Source organism: Gadus chalcogrammus, chromosome 5, assembly GCF_026213295.1.
Source record: "Gadus chalcogrammus isolate NIFS_2021 chromosome 5, NIFS_Gcha_1.0, whole genome shotgun sequence".
Classification (NCBI taxonomy): Eukaryota; Metazoa; Chordata; class Actinopteri; order Gadiformes; family Gadidae; genus Gadus; species Gadus chalcogrammus.
Genome location: NC_079416.1, coordinates 22,721,258 through 22,735,434, shown reverse-complemented (window position 1 = coordinate 22,735,434; position 14,177 = coordinate 22,721,258). Strand labels below are relative to the sequence as shown.

At 44.9% G+C, this 14,177-nt stretch overlaps 1 protein-coding gene across 2 annotated transcripts in view; it reads left to right on the top strand.

The window, feature by feature from the left end:
* Positions 1-9,166: 9,166 nt before the first annotated feature.
* Positions 9,167-14,177, top strand: part of prkd1 (protein kinase D1) — an 18,998-nt gene continuing 13,987 nt past the window's right edge. Inside the window, exon 1 of one of the 2 annotated variants that reach the window (XM_056591244.1) lies at positions 9,167-9,898. In XM_056591244.1, coding sequence (XP_056447219.1) covers positions 9,710-9,898 — 189 coding nt within the window. In that variant the 5' untranslated portion in view covers positions 9,167-9,709. The remainder of the gene's footprint in view (positions 9,899-14,177) is intronic. The other variant, XM_056591243.1, reaches the window with a different exon arrangement.

The window sequence follows — 14,177 nt, the reverse complement described above, 5'->3', positions numbered from 1 at the left end:
TATATAACATTCACCTGTGTGACATTCACCTGTGTGACATTCACCTGTATAACTGTTACCTGGCCAACATTCACCTGTATAACATTAACCTGTCTCACATTGACCTGTTTAATATTCACCTGTATAACTGTGTGAGAAGGTGAAATCCTACCCCTTCTCACTGTCTCGCATTAGAGAAAATATTATTATTATTAATATTATTATTATTATTATTATATTGTGTATATATATATATATATATATATATATATATATATATATATATTATATTGGGCTGTTGTAAAATTGGTCTTCCGTCCCGGTAGGGGGCAGTATGGTAAGGGAGCTTAGGATCAGGGTATCAGGGAATAGCCCAGGGGGGTGTTGATAAAAACAGCTGTTTTGTAAATATCTATAGGTTGTGCACAAGGTGTGGGTATATATGTATTTGGTGGTTGTTTATTTAGTGTCATGTTTATTTTGTATTCACACAATGTACTTTCTGTTCAGTTATGTAGGATTGGTAGCTTTAGGTAAAGAATGTTCCCCCAACTAATGGTCTGGCCCATACGGCCTTGATTGGTCCAATTGTCATTTCCCTATTTGAGGGCTTTCTCATTTGGTGTTTGGGGGCTGAAGGTGGTGCTGGCTTGAAGTGAGGCCAGTACGAGAGACGTATGTTTTGGTTAAGCTAAGCTAAGCTAAGCTAAGCTAAGCTAAGCAATGCTATGTTATGTTGTCTTAGTTTATGTTTGCTGACTGATGCAGTCATTTCCTTTTCTTTTGGAACGTTGCTCTATTTTTTGTGAATGTTTTGGAGAGAATAAAACTTCACTTTTCTTAGTCCTGAGACCTTTGCCCTCCTTTTTGCCCTCAGTTGGCCGTATCCCAGATACGTGGGTCCCTCACAAACTGTTAGCTGGCCAACATTCACCTGTATAACATTAACCTGCCTCACATTGACCTGTTTAATATTCACCTGTATAACTGTTACCTGGCCAACTTTCACCTGTATAACATTAACCTGCCTCACATTGACCTGTTTAATATTCACCTGTATAACTGTTACCTGGCCAACATTCACCTGTATAACATTAACCTGCCTCACATTGACCTGTTTAATATTCACCTGTATAACTGTTACCTGGCCAACATTCACCTGTATAACATTAACCTGCCTCACATTGACCTGTTTAATATTCACCTGTATAACTGTTACCTGGCCAACATTCACCTGTATAACATTAACCTGTCTCACATTGACCTGTTTAATATTCACCTGTATAACTGTTACCTGGCCAACATTCACCTGTATAACATTAACCTGTTTCAAATTGCCCTGTTTAATATTAATCTGTATAACTGTTACCTGGCCATCATTCACTGGTCTGACATTAACCTGTATAAAATGCACCTGTCTAACATTCACCTGTCTAACATTCAGGCGCGGCCTCGTCAGAACAAACCCGGCCTGGTAGTCATGGTAATTGGAGCATCTGGTGTGGTAGTCATGGTAACCAGGAATCTGGTGCGGTATTCACGGTAACCCCGGATCTGGTGTGGTAGTCACGGTTACCCGAGGATGTGGTGTGGTAGTCATGGTAACCCGAGGATCTGGTGTGGTAGTCACGGTAAAGGCCAATTTCCACCGGAATCGGCACGGAAGCGAACCGGTCGCCGAAACTAATAGAAACCATTAAAGTCAACGTAGGCTATGCCACTAGATACGGCACCGGCACGGCACAGAACCGTCGCCAAACCGGCACTTCGTTTACGATACTTGCCTCTTCTATTTCTGAAAGTTGCCGGTTCGCTGCCGTGTCTCAGAACACGACTACAGCCAATCAGTTTGCCTTTGCTCATGAATATTCATGAGCTAACATCGATCCCTATGCAATTCACAGGGTGTTGTAATATTATACAGTCTATCTATGGCATCAATAGCTAATCAGTGGCAAAGAATAAACGAAAGTCTGCGTCGATGCCTCGCAAGTCCAGTGTCGCGAGTGGACGTTGCCATGACATCTAGAAATCATAGGTCTACCGTATTTAATGGGTTATGTGTATGGTTGATTATAAGGTATATATAGCCTATACATATTATAATGTATACAATAATATATATGGTTTGAATATAACTCGTGAATAATATTGTATGAATAATTATTATAATTATGCACGTCTTGAGCCATCAGTCGGAACGTGTCCGTGGCGCTTCCAGTGGGGATTGCGGTACGGAACACAGCCGCCTCGCTGCAGTGGCGCTTCCGTGCCGGTTCTGGTGGACATTGGCCTTAACCCGGGACATGGTGTGGTCTGGCAGCAGGGAGTCCAGATGTGGCCCATCCAGGTCTGGACACATGGAACAGTCAGCAGCCATACGTTGGACATCCTGCTAATCTCTCCTATTGGAGACACCAGCTCTCTGATCTCTCCTAGTGGAGACACCAGTTCTCTAATCTCTCCTAGTGGAGACACCAGCTCTCTAATCTCTCCTAGTGGAGACACCAGCTCTCTCAGTGTTATAGTGGAGACACCAGCTCTCTAATCTCTCCTATTGGAGACACCAGCCCTCTCAGTGTTATAGTGGAGACACCAGCTCTCTAATCTCTCCTATTGGAGACACCAGCTCTCTGATCTCTCCTAGTGGAGACACCAGCTCTCTAATCTCTCCTATTGGAGACACCAGCTCTCTAATCTCTCCTAAAGGAGACACCAGCCCTCTCAGTGTTATAGTGGAGACACCAGTTCTCTAATCTCTCCTAGTGGAGACACCAGCTCTCTAATCTCTCCTAGTGGAGACACCAGCTCTCTCAGTGTTATAGTGGAGACACCAGCTCTCTAATCTCTCCTAGTGGAGACACCAGCTCTCTAATCTCTCCTAAAGGAGACACCAGCCCTCTCAGTGTTATAGTGGAGACACCAGCTTTCTAATCTCTCCTAGTGGAGACACCAGCTCTCTAATCTCTCCTAGTGGAGACACCAGTTCTCTAATCTCTCCTAGAGGAGACACCAGCCCTCTCAGTGTTATAGTGGAGACACCAGCTCTCTAATCTCTCCTAAAGGAGACATCAGCTCTCTCAGTGATATTAGTGGAGACACCAGCTCTCTAATCTCTCCTAGAGGAGACACCAGCTCTCTAATCTCTCCTAGAGGAGACACCAGCTCTCTAATCTCTCCTAAAGGAGACACCAGCCCTCTCAGTGATATTAGTGGAGACACCAGCTCTCTAATCTCTCCTAGAGGAGACACCAGCCCTCTCAGTGATATTAGTGGAGACACCAGCTCTCTAATCTCTCCTAAAGGAGACACCAGCCCTCTCAGTGTTATAGTGGAGACACCAGCTCTCTAATCTCTCCTAGTGGAGACACCAGCTCTCTAATCTCTCCTAAAGGAGACATCAGCTCTCTCAGTGATATTAGTGGAGACACCAGCTCTCTAATCTCTCCTAAAGGAGACACCAGCTCTCTAATCTCTCAGATTGGAGACTGTAGATTTATGATCGTCAGTGTGCCGTATTGTATCATAGCATACTGACACACATTTAGCTCAGTAAAGTCTTAATAAACCTGCTACTCATATGGTTACAATACATTTGATTTATTATTGAATTTATACATTTTGCATTCACAGATGCTGCACCTGATGTGGAAAGGTGTAGTGAAAGGCAGTCTGGGTAATGTAGGAACCTTGCAGACCTGAACAGATTCTGTTAGGCCTGACAGACACTCAGGACAAATGAAAGGGCCTGCAGGGTGCATCCCAGAATACGCTTCAGACCACGTGAGGTGGGGTAGGCTTCTACTTTAACCCTGTCTGCAAACTGTTGGGTGTGTGTGTGTGTGTGTGTGTGTGTGTGTGTGTGTGTGTGTGTGTGTGTGTGTGTGTGTGTGTGTGTGTGTGTGTGTGTGTGTGGGGGTGTGTGTGTGTGTGGGGGGGTGTGTGTGGGGGGGTGTGTGTGTGGGGGTGTCTGTGTATGTGTATGTTTGTGTGTGTATTTAAGTGTGTGTGTGTGTGTGTGTGTGTGTGTGTGTGTGTGTGTGTGTGTGTGTGTGTGTGTGTGTGTGTGTGTGTGTGTGTGTGTGTGTGTGTGTGTGCATGTGTAAGTGTGGGTGGGTGGGTGCATGTGTGTGTGTAAGTGTGGGTGGGTGGGTGCGTTCATGTTTGTGTGTTTGTGTGTGTGTCCATGCGTTCATGTTTGTGTCTGTCTGTGTGTGTGTGTGTGTGTGTGTGTGCATGTGTGTGCGTGCGTGGGTGTGTGTGTGTGTGAGTAATTAGCAGGAGGGTTGAGTCGTTGGTAGATTAAGAGTCAATATTGTCCTTTCCTTCTCATGTGAACAGATCTCCCCTGCTGGGCTCCGCGTACCTGTGATAACTCTCACTGTGATCCTATTAACACACACATGCACACACATGGACACACACGCACCTACACACACACACTACCTCTCTCACGCAAACACATGCACGCACACACACAAACACACACTGCCACACGTACACATTGCAACACACACACACTACAACAGGCAATAACTACAGCACACGTTCACACACGCTACCTCACACACGCAAGCACACACAAGCACGCACACACAGACACACACATATCAGTACCAAGAGTTGAATATGGTTTCCGTTGACAAACATCCCATAATGTGTTGGTGTGTTGGTGTGAAGTGGATCTCTGGTGTTTCAGGAGATTTAGAAACACTTAGAATCTGGCAAGGTGGAGACTCACCCCACAGGGTGCCACCTGCAGCCTACAGGACGCCTCCTTCAGCTTCCTATAGCCTGGGTCCTACCTAGGCACCTTCCTTACTAGATGCTTCCTATGGCCTGGTTCCTACCTAGGAACCTTCCTTATTAGATGCTTCCTATAGCCTGGTTCCTACCTAGGAACCTTCCATATTAGATGCTTCCTATAGCCTAGTTCCTACCTAGGCACCTTCCTTATTAGAAGCTTCCTATAGCCTGGTTCCTACCTAGGCACCTTCCTTATTAGATGCTTCCTATAGCCTGGTTCCTACCTAGGCACCTTCCTATTAGATGCTTCCTATAGCCTGGTTCCTACCTAGGAACCTTCATTATTAGAAGCTTCCTATAGCCTGGTTCCTACCTAGGCACCTTCCTTATTAGATGCTTCCTATAGCCTGTTTCCTACCTAGGAACCTTCCATATTAGATGCTTCCTATAGCCTAGTTCCTACCTAGGCACCTTCCTTATTAGAATCTTCCTATAGCCTGGTTCCTACCTAGGAACCTTCCTTATTAGAAGCTTCCTATAGCCTGGTTCCTACCTAGGAACCTTTCATATAAGATGCTTCCTATAGCCTAGTTCCTACCTAGGCACCTTCCTTATTAGATGCTTCCTATAGCCTGGTTCCTACCTAGGAACCTTCCTTATTAGCAGCTTCCTATAGCCTGGTTCCTACCTAGGAACCTTCCTTATTAGATGCTTCCTATAGCCTGTTTCCTACCTAGGAACCTTCCATATTAGATGCTTCCTATAGCCTAGTTCCTACCTAGGCACCTTCCTTATTAGAAGCTTCCTATAGCCTGGTTCCTACCTAGGCACCTTCCTTATTGGATGCTTCCTTGTGTGTTACAGAGGTGTTACTATGACATGTGTCAGTGGGGGGAGAGAGAGAGGGCGAGAGAGAGAGAGAGAGAGAGAGAGAGAGAGAGAGAGAGAGAGAGAGAGAGAGGGCGTGATAGGAAGGCAGGTAGAGACAGAAAGGTAGACAGGCAGCTGGACAGACAGGTAGAGTAACGTAGAGAGACAGGTACATACATTAAGAAAGACCGAGAGATAGATAGAGACAGACAGGTAATGAGGTGAATAAAGGGGCGGGACATACGTTCACTTTTAAGTGTGGGTGTGGCCCACCTAGCACCATGAGGAAGGAGGGGGGTGTGATATCCCCATGGTAACGACCCACGCAACCTTTGGGATACATGTTCAGTATTCATGTTGTACATGAGCAGCCTCACCCCCCCCCCCACACACACACACACACACACACACACACACACACACCCTTCTGACAACTTCCATCATTACCACAGAGTTGGTAATTGGTCTCTATGGTAACGCAGCTCATTTATTGGTTTGACCTGTAATCTCTTTTCATTTCCCGCTCAGCTGTTGCCCCGCACACATACATAGGGACACACACACACACACACACACACACGTACAAAGTCTCGCACACTCACACAAGCACACACAGAGACATACACACACACACACACACGTTGGGCACCGTGGACCACCAGGTCCTCCTCATCGCTCTGCGTTACCCTGTGTTCACTGGAATGCACCCATCAGGTCACATTGAATGGCTCCTTGTTCAAACCCTGCCCTCTGGTCAGCGGTGTCCCTCAAGGCTCTGTACTGGGACCCCTTCTGTTCTCCCTCTATACCAGATCCCTGGGCTCTGTAATCACATCACACGCTTTCGCCTATCACTGCCATGCTGACGACACCCAACTATTCCTCCCGTTCCCCTCCTCTGATAGGACACCGATTCCAACACGCATTTCAGAATGTCTGGCAGACACCAGCACATGGTTGACTGCCCATCACTTGAAGATTAACTTTGACTAGACTGAGCTCCTCCTTGTGCCAGCAAAAGACTGCCCTCACATGGACCTACCGGTCACTGCCAAGGACATCGCGGCAACTCCATCTCCAACCGCGAGAAAACCTTGGTGTGGAACAGGACGACCAGTTGTGCTGCACCGCAAACTTCACCGCGGTCGCCCCCTCCTGCAGATCTGCCCTCTACAACCTCCGCAGGCTCCGGCCCTCCCTCAGGAGGGCAGCAGCTCAGTTCCTGGTCCATGCGCTGGACATATCCGCCTTGTCTGCTGCAACTCGCTCCCGGCCAGAACGCTGCAGCGCGCCTCCTGTTTCCGTGTTTCCGTGATCTCCACTGGCTCCCTGCAGTAACTCGTAGTATCAGATTCAAGACGATAGTAGTAGCCTACAAGGCGGGTCAACGGAGCTGCCCTTCGTCCCTCGAAGCGTGAGTCAGGCCGCACACCCCAGCTCGAGCGCTCCGCCGAACTAGCTCAGCTGGACGTCTGGTGCCGCCATCGCTAAGAGCGAGCAACGGTCCAACAACCACGAGGCGGAATGAGCTCCCTGCCGACGTCAGGTCCGCAGAGTCGCTCACCGTCCTCCGCAGAAGACTGAAGACTCACCTGTTCAGAGTTCACCTGGGGTCTCATTTATAAAACTGTGCTTGGGATCGTTACTAAAAGTGTACGCCCAAAAGCCAAGTTTTGCGTGCGCCAAAAAATATTCTGATATATAAAACCCTGCGTACGCACACCGTACGCAATCTTTTCTTTATAAATCACAGACTGCCTACAAGTGTGCGCAGCTGAATCAGCTTCACGTTCCGCCCTGTACAAGCCCCTTTTTAACCATAAATGGTCAATGCAAATGACCTCATGAATTCAATCTGCATATAAAACAGACTCAGATTCAAGTATTATGTCTTGTCGGAAACAATGGCAGAAGTACTGAGAAAAGCAAAAAAGCGAAAATTCATGGAGGTTGAAGTGGAGGCACTTGTGGGTGAGATGGAGGCCCGAAAAGTAGTTTTGTTCGGCGGTCACGGGATTGGGATCGCCAACAACAAAAAGCAGAGTGAGTGGTAACATGTTGCTGCAGCAGTGAACTCTGTCAGTTGCATGAAGCGCACAGTCCCAGAATAAAGGTACATATTTTTATGTACCAATAAATCGTTATGGTCCCTAAAGACCCTCTCCCTCCGAATCCTGCCATTTGCATGGTCCGCCAGAAGTGCCATATGGTGCAGCATTACCACGGCGCTCACCTCTGTATTTATAGGGTTATGGTAATAAGACTGACCGAGAACACCTTGGATAATCAGTTTGTAATCACCCACGTAAAATGTTCGTGAAAATAACCCCTTTTTAATGCCTGACTTGTCATGAAAAGCATCAAGAGTAACGGACAACGATTGTGATGAGGAGTGTGGCTTGGTTTTCCACACTTGGGATTTAATTGACATTTGATTATGTGTTTACAGTGTCACATAAAAATATTATGTTATTGACACATGTTGGACAGATGCTTTATTCCATGCAGTCGCGCCGTCAGTGGACAGTATGGAGTGACGGGATTAAATATAGAGAATTTATTTTTATTTCTATGCTAAGGAGATCTTTCTGGAGTTATAACTGAGAAATAACGCAGTTGACTTAAATTAGTCTGATTACATCGATTTAACGCATGATACAGGTTGAAATTAAATTTATGAAGGGCGATGATAAAACATTATCGTTCTTCTCACTCTACAATTGTTCCGTCTGACTTCAGTTCACCACCACACCATCTGTGTCGCCAATTCTCCTTTTCCTCCAAACCATGCGTACGCATGGGTCAGAGTTTGCTTTGGGCTGCGCACATTCTCCCGTCAAGTTTTTTTGTTTTATAGATCACAACCTTGGCGTGGAAAGTCACGTACGCCAATTTCAGCCCCGTTTTGTGCGTACGCAACGGTTATAAATGAGAACCCTGGTCTCTGCATATATCATGTAAATGTAAGCCTATGTAATAATCATGTAATATAGAGTATATACTTGGTCCGGTTTAACATATGCAATATGTTATAGTAGTTAATAACATATAGTCAATAATAATATTATAATAGTTACAATATATACAATATATGTTGAATTATACAGAATATTGCACAAACATATGATAGACTATGATATTAAAAAACTGTATAATTTTTTCACACAGACCAACTTGTGAAAGTGTAATATCTGTATCTGTATCTATCACATATTGTGTTAGTGTAATATATAGGCTAATGCATATTTGATATCACAGTACAGAGCCTGTGATGAATATAGATCATATTTAATATCACAGTACAGAGTCTGTGATGAATATAGATCATATTTAATACACAGTACAGAACCTGTGATGAATATAGATCATATTTAATACACAGGACAGAACCTGTAATGAATATAGATCATATTTAGTATCACAGTACACAGTCTGTGATGAATATAGATCATATGTAATACACAGTACAGAACCTGTAATGAATATAGATCATATTTAGTATCACAGTACACAGTCTGTGATGAATATAGATCATATTTAATACACAGTACAGAACCTGTAATGAATATAGATCATATTTAGTATCACAGCACACAGTCTGTGAAAATATAAATCATATGTAATATCACAGCCCCCCTGTCATCCCAGGGGGGCGGGTCTCTCTCTCCTCTCCGTCCGGTTGACGTCCACGGATCTCTGGACGCGTCACGTCGCTCTCCGGTTCTCTCGCCTCGGCACCGACAGGCTCCCCGGGTTGACGGCAACTTCACGCTCCAACTTTCCCCCGCGACCCGTAGTCTCCGCGTGCCGGCGTCTGCTTTCAAACGTTTCCTTTTTGCATCGAAACAGTTCGCTCCAGTTCTCCGGTGAACCGTCGCGTCCGCGGGTTGGTGTTGTGGGGTCTCTGTGTGTGTGCGCGCGTGTGGGGTCTCGGTGTGTCTGCGCGTGTGTGGTCTCGGTGCGTGTGTGTGTGTTGGGGGGGGGTGTCGGTGTGTGTGTGTGTGTGTGTGGGGGGTGTCGGTGTGTGTGTTGGGTCTCGCGGTATCTCTTCCTCGCACCACCTGTTGGCTAGCGCGTCGGGTTCCTTCCCGCTCTGGACCCACCGGACCTCCTCATGAGCGCCCCCCCGGTGATCCGCGCGCCCAGCCCGCTGCCGCTGCTCCGGAGCGCGAGCAACCCCGGCGGCGGCGGGGTCGCCTTCCACATCCAGATCGGTCTGAGCCGCGAGCCGGTGCTGCTGGACCCGGGGGACCTGAGCCTGGGCCAGGTCCGGGAGATGGCCTGCTCCATAGTGGACCAGAAGGTGAGGCGGTGATGTACACTTGGGTGTCATTATCATATTAACATGTCACTCAGACAAATTAACATGTGACTCACACTACCAGCACGAGGAGCGCTACCCCCCTAGCATCCCGATCTAAAACCCTGATTGGCTAGTTTGACTTCCCTCCGCGCAGAGGAGGTCACGTGGATCTGTGTTCTAACTCTGTACTTTTATTGTGAAATGGTCTGGCTCCAGGTCAGCTGTTAGCTTCAATGACAGCGTGAGGAAACATCATGTTGACCTGTGTGACGTCATGCTGGCCAGCAGACACACAGCATGTTGTGGCCTGCTGCTCCAGGCCAGCGACGTGAGCAACACTGTCTCACTGTGTTTACACACACACACACACACACACACACACACACACACACACACACACACGCGCACACACACACACACACACACACACACACACACACACACACACACACACACACACACACACACACACGCACGCACACACGCGCACACACACACACACACACACACACACACACACACACACACACACACACACACACACATACACACATCCATATGCGCGCACACACACACACACACACACACACACACACACACACACACACACACACAAACACACACAAAAGCACACACACACTCACACACACACACACACACACATTCATACACGCGCACACACACACATCCATACTCACACACACGCACACACACACACAAACACACAAAAGCACACACATCCACACGTGCATACACGCACACGAGTACACGCACACCCACACACACGCGCACATGCATACACATCCGCACACACACACATGGATGTACACACACACACACAAACACATATGTATGTTGACACACAGATATTCACACGTATGTACCCACCCACATACAGTACATATATGTACACCCTCACACCCATGTACGTACACACATACAGACACACACACACACATGTACGTGCACACATACAGACACATACACAGACACTCACACACATGTACGTACACACACGCGTACAAATATTCAATAAGTCACATGTCATTGGCTGCAGGCGCTTTATTGATGTTCTGCTGCATTGTTCACTTCCTGTCCAAACAGGAAGCTGCTCTGTTGTCTGTTAGCGACCTAAAGGACCAATCAGGTCACTCCTCCTGCATGAGTCACGAGATGCTCATATTTGATAACAAATATATTTAATAACATATATATTTAATACATTCTATATATGTTATAAAATAATACTAAATAACATATATTTAATACATAATGTATTCAATGCATAAAATATTGAATACAATAAAATAATATTAAATATCATATATTTAATAATGTAAATATTTAATAAAATCTATTAATTTATATTTAATGATATTTTTTGTTTGATTAGGTTTATATTCCGTTCGCGGGGCTGCGTGTTGTTCCAAACTCCTGCCCTGTCTCTTTGTTGGCATAGTTACATCACACATTCCATCCCCAGAATTCCTACCACACGACCTCATGCTGGCCAGTATAAGAGTTCAAAGGTCAAACCCAAGCTGTAGTCACATCCTATCACAGCCCGCTACACATGAACCATGAAGCTGTCCGCCAATCACAGGCAAGCTTCCCTCACTGCACGCAGGAATTGAAATCAGAGTGAAACATTGGTGGGTTATCTGGGTGAATGAAAACATTATTTACCCCCACGGTTTGTAATGATAGTTTATCGTTAGTAGAGATGTCTTCACGTGTTTGTGTCTAACAGCTGGGGGTCCCTGGCTAACGGGAATACTAATTATTGTTTTTCACTCCTTCAGCTGGAGGCCTCGGAGCAGTTTTTGTGAAAGAGGGGGAAACATTTACAGGGATCACACTGTTGACATTGTACACAGTCTGGGCTGGTACAGTACTGTACGGTCTACACTACCAGTACTGCTAACTGTATGCAGTACAGTACTGTAAACTGTCTACACTGCCAGTACCGTTAATCGTATACAGTACTGTACTGTAAACGGTCTACACTACCAGTACTGTTTACTGTATACAGTACTGGTACCGTAAACTGTCTACAACACCAGTACTGTTTACTGTACAGTACAGTACTGTAAACTGTCTACACTACCAGTACTGCTAACTGTATGCAGTACAGTACTGTAAACTGTCTACACTACCAGTACCGTTAATCGTATACAGTACTGTACTGTAAACTGTCTACACTACCAGTACTGCTAACTGTATACAGTACTGTACTGTTAACGGTATACACTACCAGTACTGTTTACTGTATACAGTACTGGTACCGTAAACTGTCTACAACACCAGTACTGTTTACTGTATACAGTACAGTACTGTAAACTGTCTACACTACCAGTACCATTAACCGTGTACAGTACTACTGCAGGATGGGTCTGTGGTTCAATTTCAATTCAGTTTTATGCCAGGGCATCGTTGTTTAGCGAGTAGGGAGCCGAATAACTCACATTTTTCATGGTTGAATAAACAGTGGGTGGTATGAACGAATAATCGATTATTCGATGTGTGCTGCGTTCACAAAGGCAGCCATGGATCATTGGCAAGAAATCACTTAATATTTTAAACGCAAAAAAACAACTACCTGCTAAGTAGTTCCAGTCAAATTGTCTGTTGTGAAAAATGCATTAAACTGTAATCAGAAAACACGGTTATATTCAATTTCAATTTCATAGACCCTAGAGTAGGGCTGGGCGATATTGCGAAAATTATTATCACGATTATTTTTTCGATATTGATCGATATCGATATTAATCACGATATATAATTTGATACTGCTGAAGCATGAAGAAACCCGAGTGTTCATTAGTTAAAGCATACACTTTTGTTTATTACCATATTTGTGATAAGGGAACATTTGATTACATTTAAATATAAACATTTAACTTCACAAACATGTTTTATCTGCCCCCCAACAGAGTAATATATGGTAGCTTGCCGTGTACACTGTTTAAAATAATGTAAATAAAAATAAAAGCTCTGACTTCTTTCACATTAAACTCCTTTGGCAGGGCTTCAGAAAACATCTTAAACCTTGTAGAGGCACAATGCATAAAAAGTAAAAAAGTGGATGAACAAAGGCCCTGACACATGAACTGAACTTTAATATATAAAATATGAACTACATAGTGCTTACGTAAGTGCAAAATGTAAACATTGTTAAACCATATATTTTGCTACATAAAATAATTGATTAAACTGATTAAAACTAAAAGATCTGTGAGTGACTATCACATCAAACTCCTTTGGCAAGGAGGCAACAATCTCAAATGTTTGTAGAGGTTAATTTCTGCTGTGTAATTGGCTGTTAGGTTAATCCATGTCAGAACTTTTTTTTGCATTTATTTTTTGCAAGCATTTATGTCTAATGCTTATCGTCGTAATCGACGTGAGTTTTATCGCGATTAATAATTGTAATCGAATTATGGCCCAGCCCTACCCTAGAGTATCTTTTGTATAAAGGCTGGGACGAATTTCGAATTATAAATACGTACAATGCATAATGTTAGCTCTCTGACTCATAGCTGAGCGGACTAGAATACCTCCCGTTGCCAAGTCGTAGCTAAGGTCCGTCCTATTTACTGGAGGAGTGAACAACTTTTCCGTTGCATAAGAACCTTACGGGAGGGTAATGATTGTTCCAGGTATTAGTCAAACCCTCAAGCGTTACCAGGGGAACAAAGTTATGGCTTGTGAAAAACTTTATATTTGAATGGGAAAAAATGTTAGCGGTTCAAATGTTAAAAATCGATTTTGACCCTCGGGAATGAGTAATCAAATATTCTGGCCCATCCCTATCAGCGAGCAGTGGAAGTCCTACTGTCAATCCCCTTCAAAGAGACTGTCTAACCCCTGCCTGCTCCTTATTGACCTTTCTCTGTTCTTTCTAACCCCTACCTGCTCCTTATTGACCAGTCTCTGCACTGTCTAACCCCTACCAGCTCTTTAATGACCTGTCCAAACTGTCTAACCCTTACCTGCTCTTTAATGACCTGTCTATGTACTGCCTAACCCCTACTTGCTCCTTAATGACCTGTCTCTGTACTGTCTAACCCCTACCTGCTCCTTAATGACCTGTCTCTGTTCTTTCTAACCCCTACCTGCTCCTTAATGACCTGTCTCTGTACTGTCTAACCCCTACCTGCTCCTTAATGACCTGTCTCTGTACTGTCTAATCCCTACCTGCTCCTTAATGACCTGTCTCTGTACTGTCTAACCCCTACCTGCTCCTTAATGACCTGTCTCTGTACTGTCTAACCCCTAC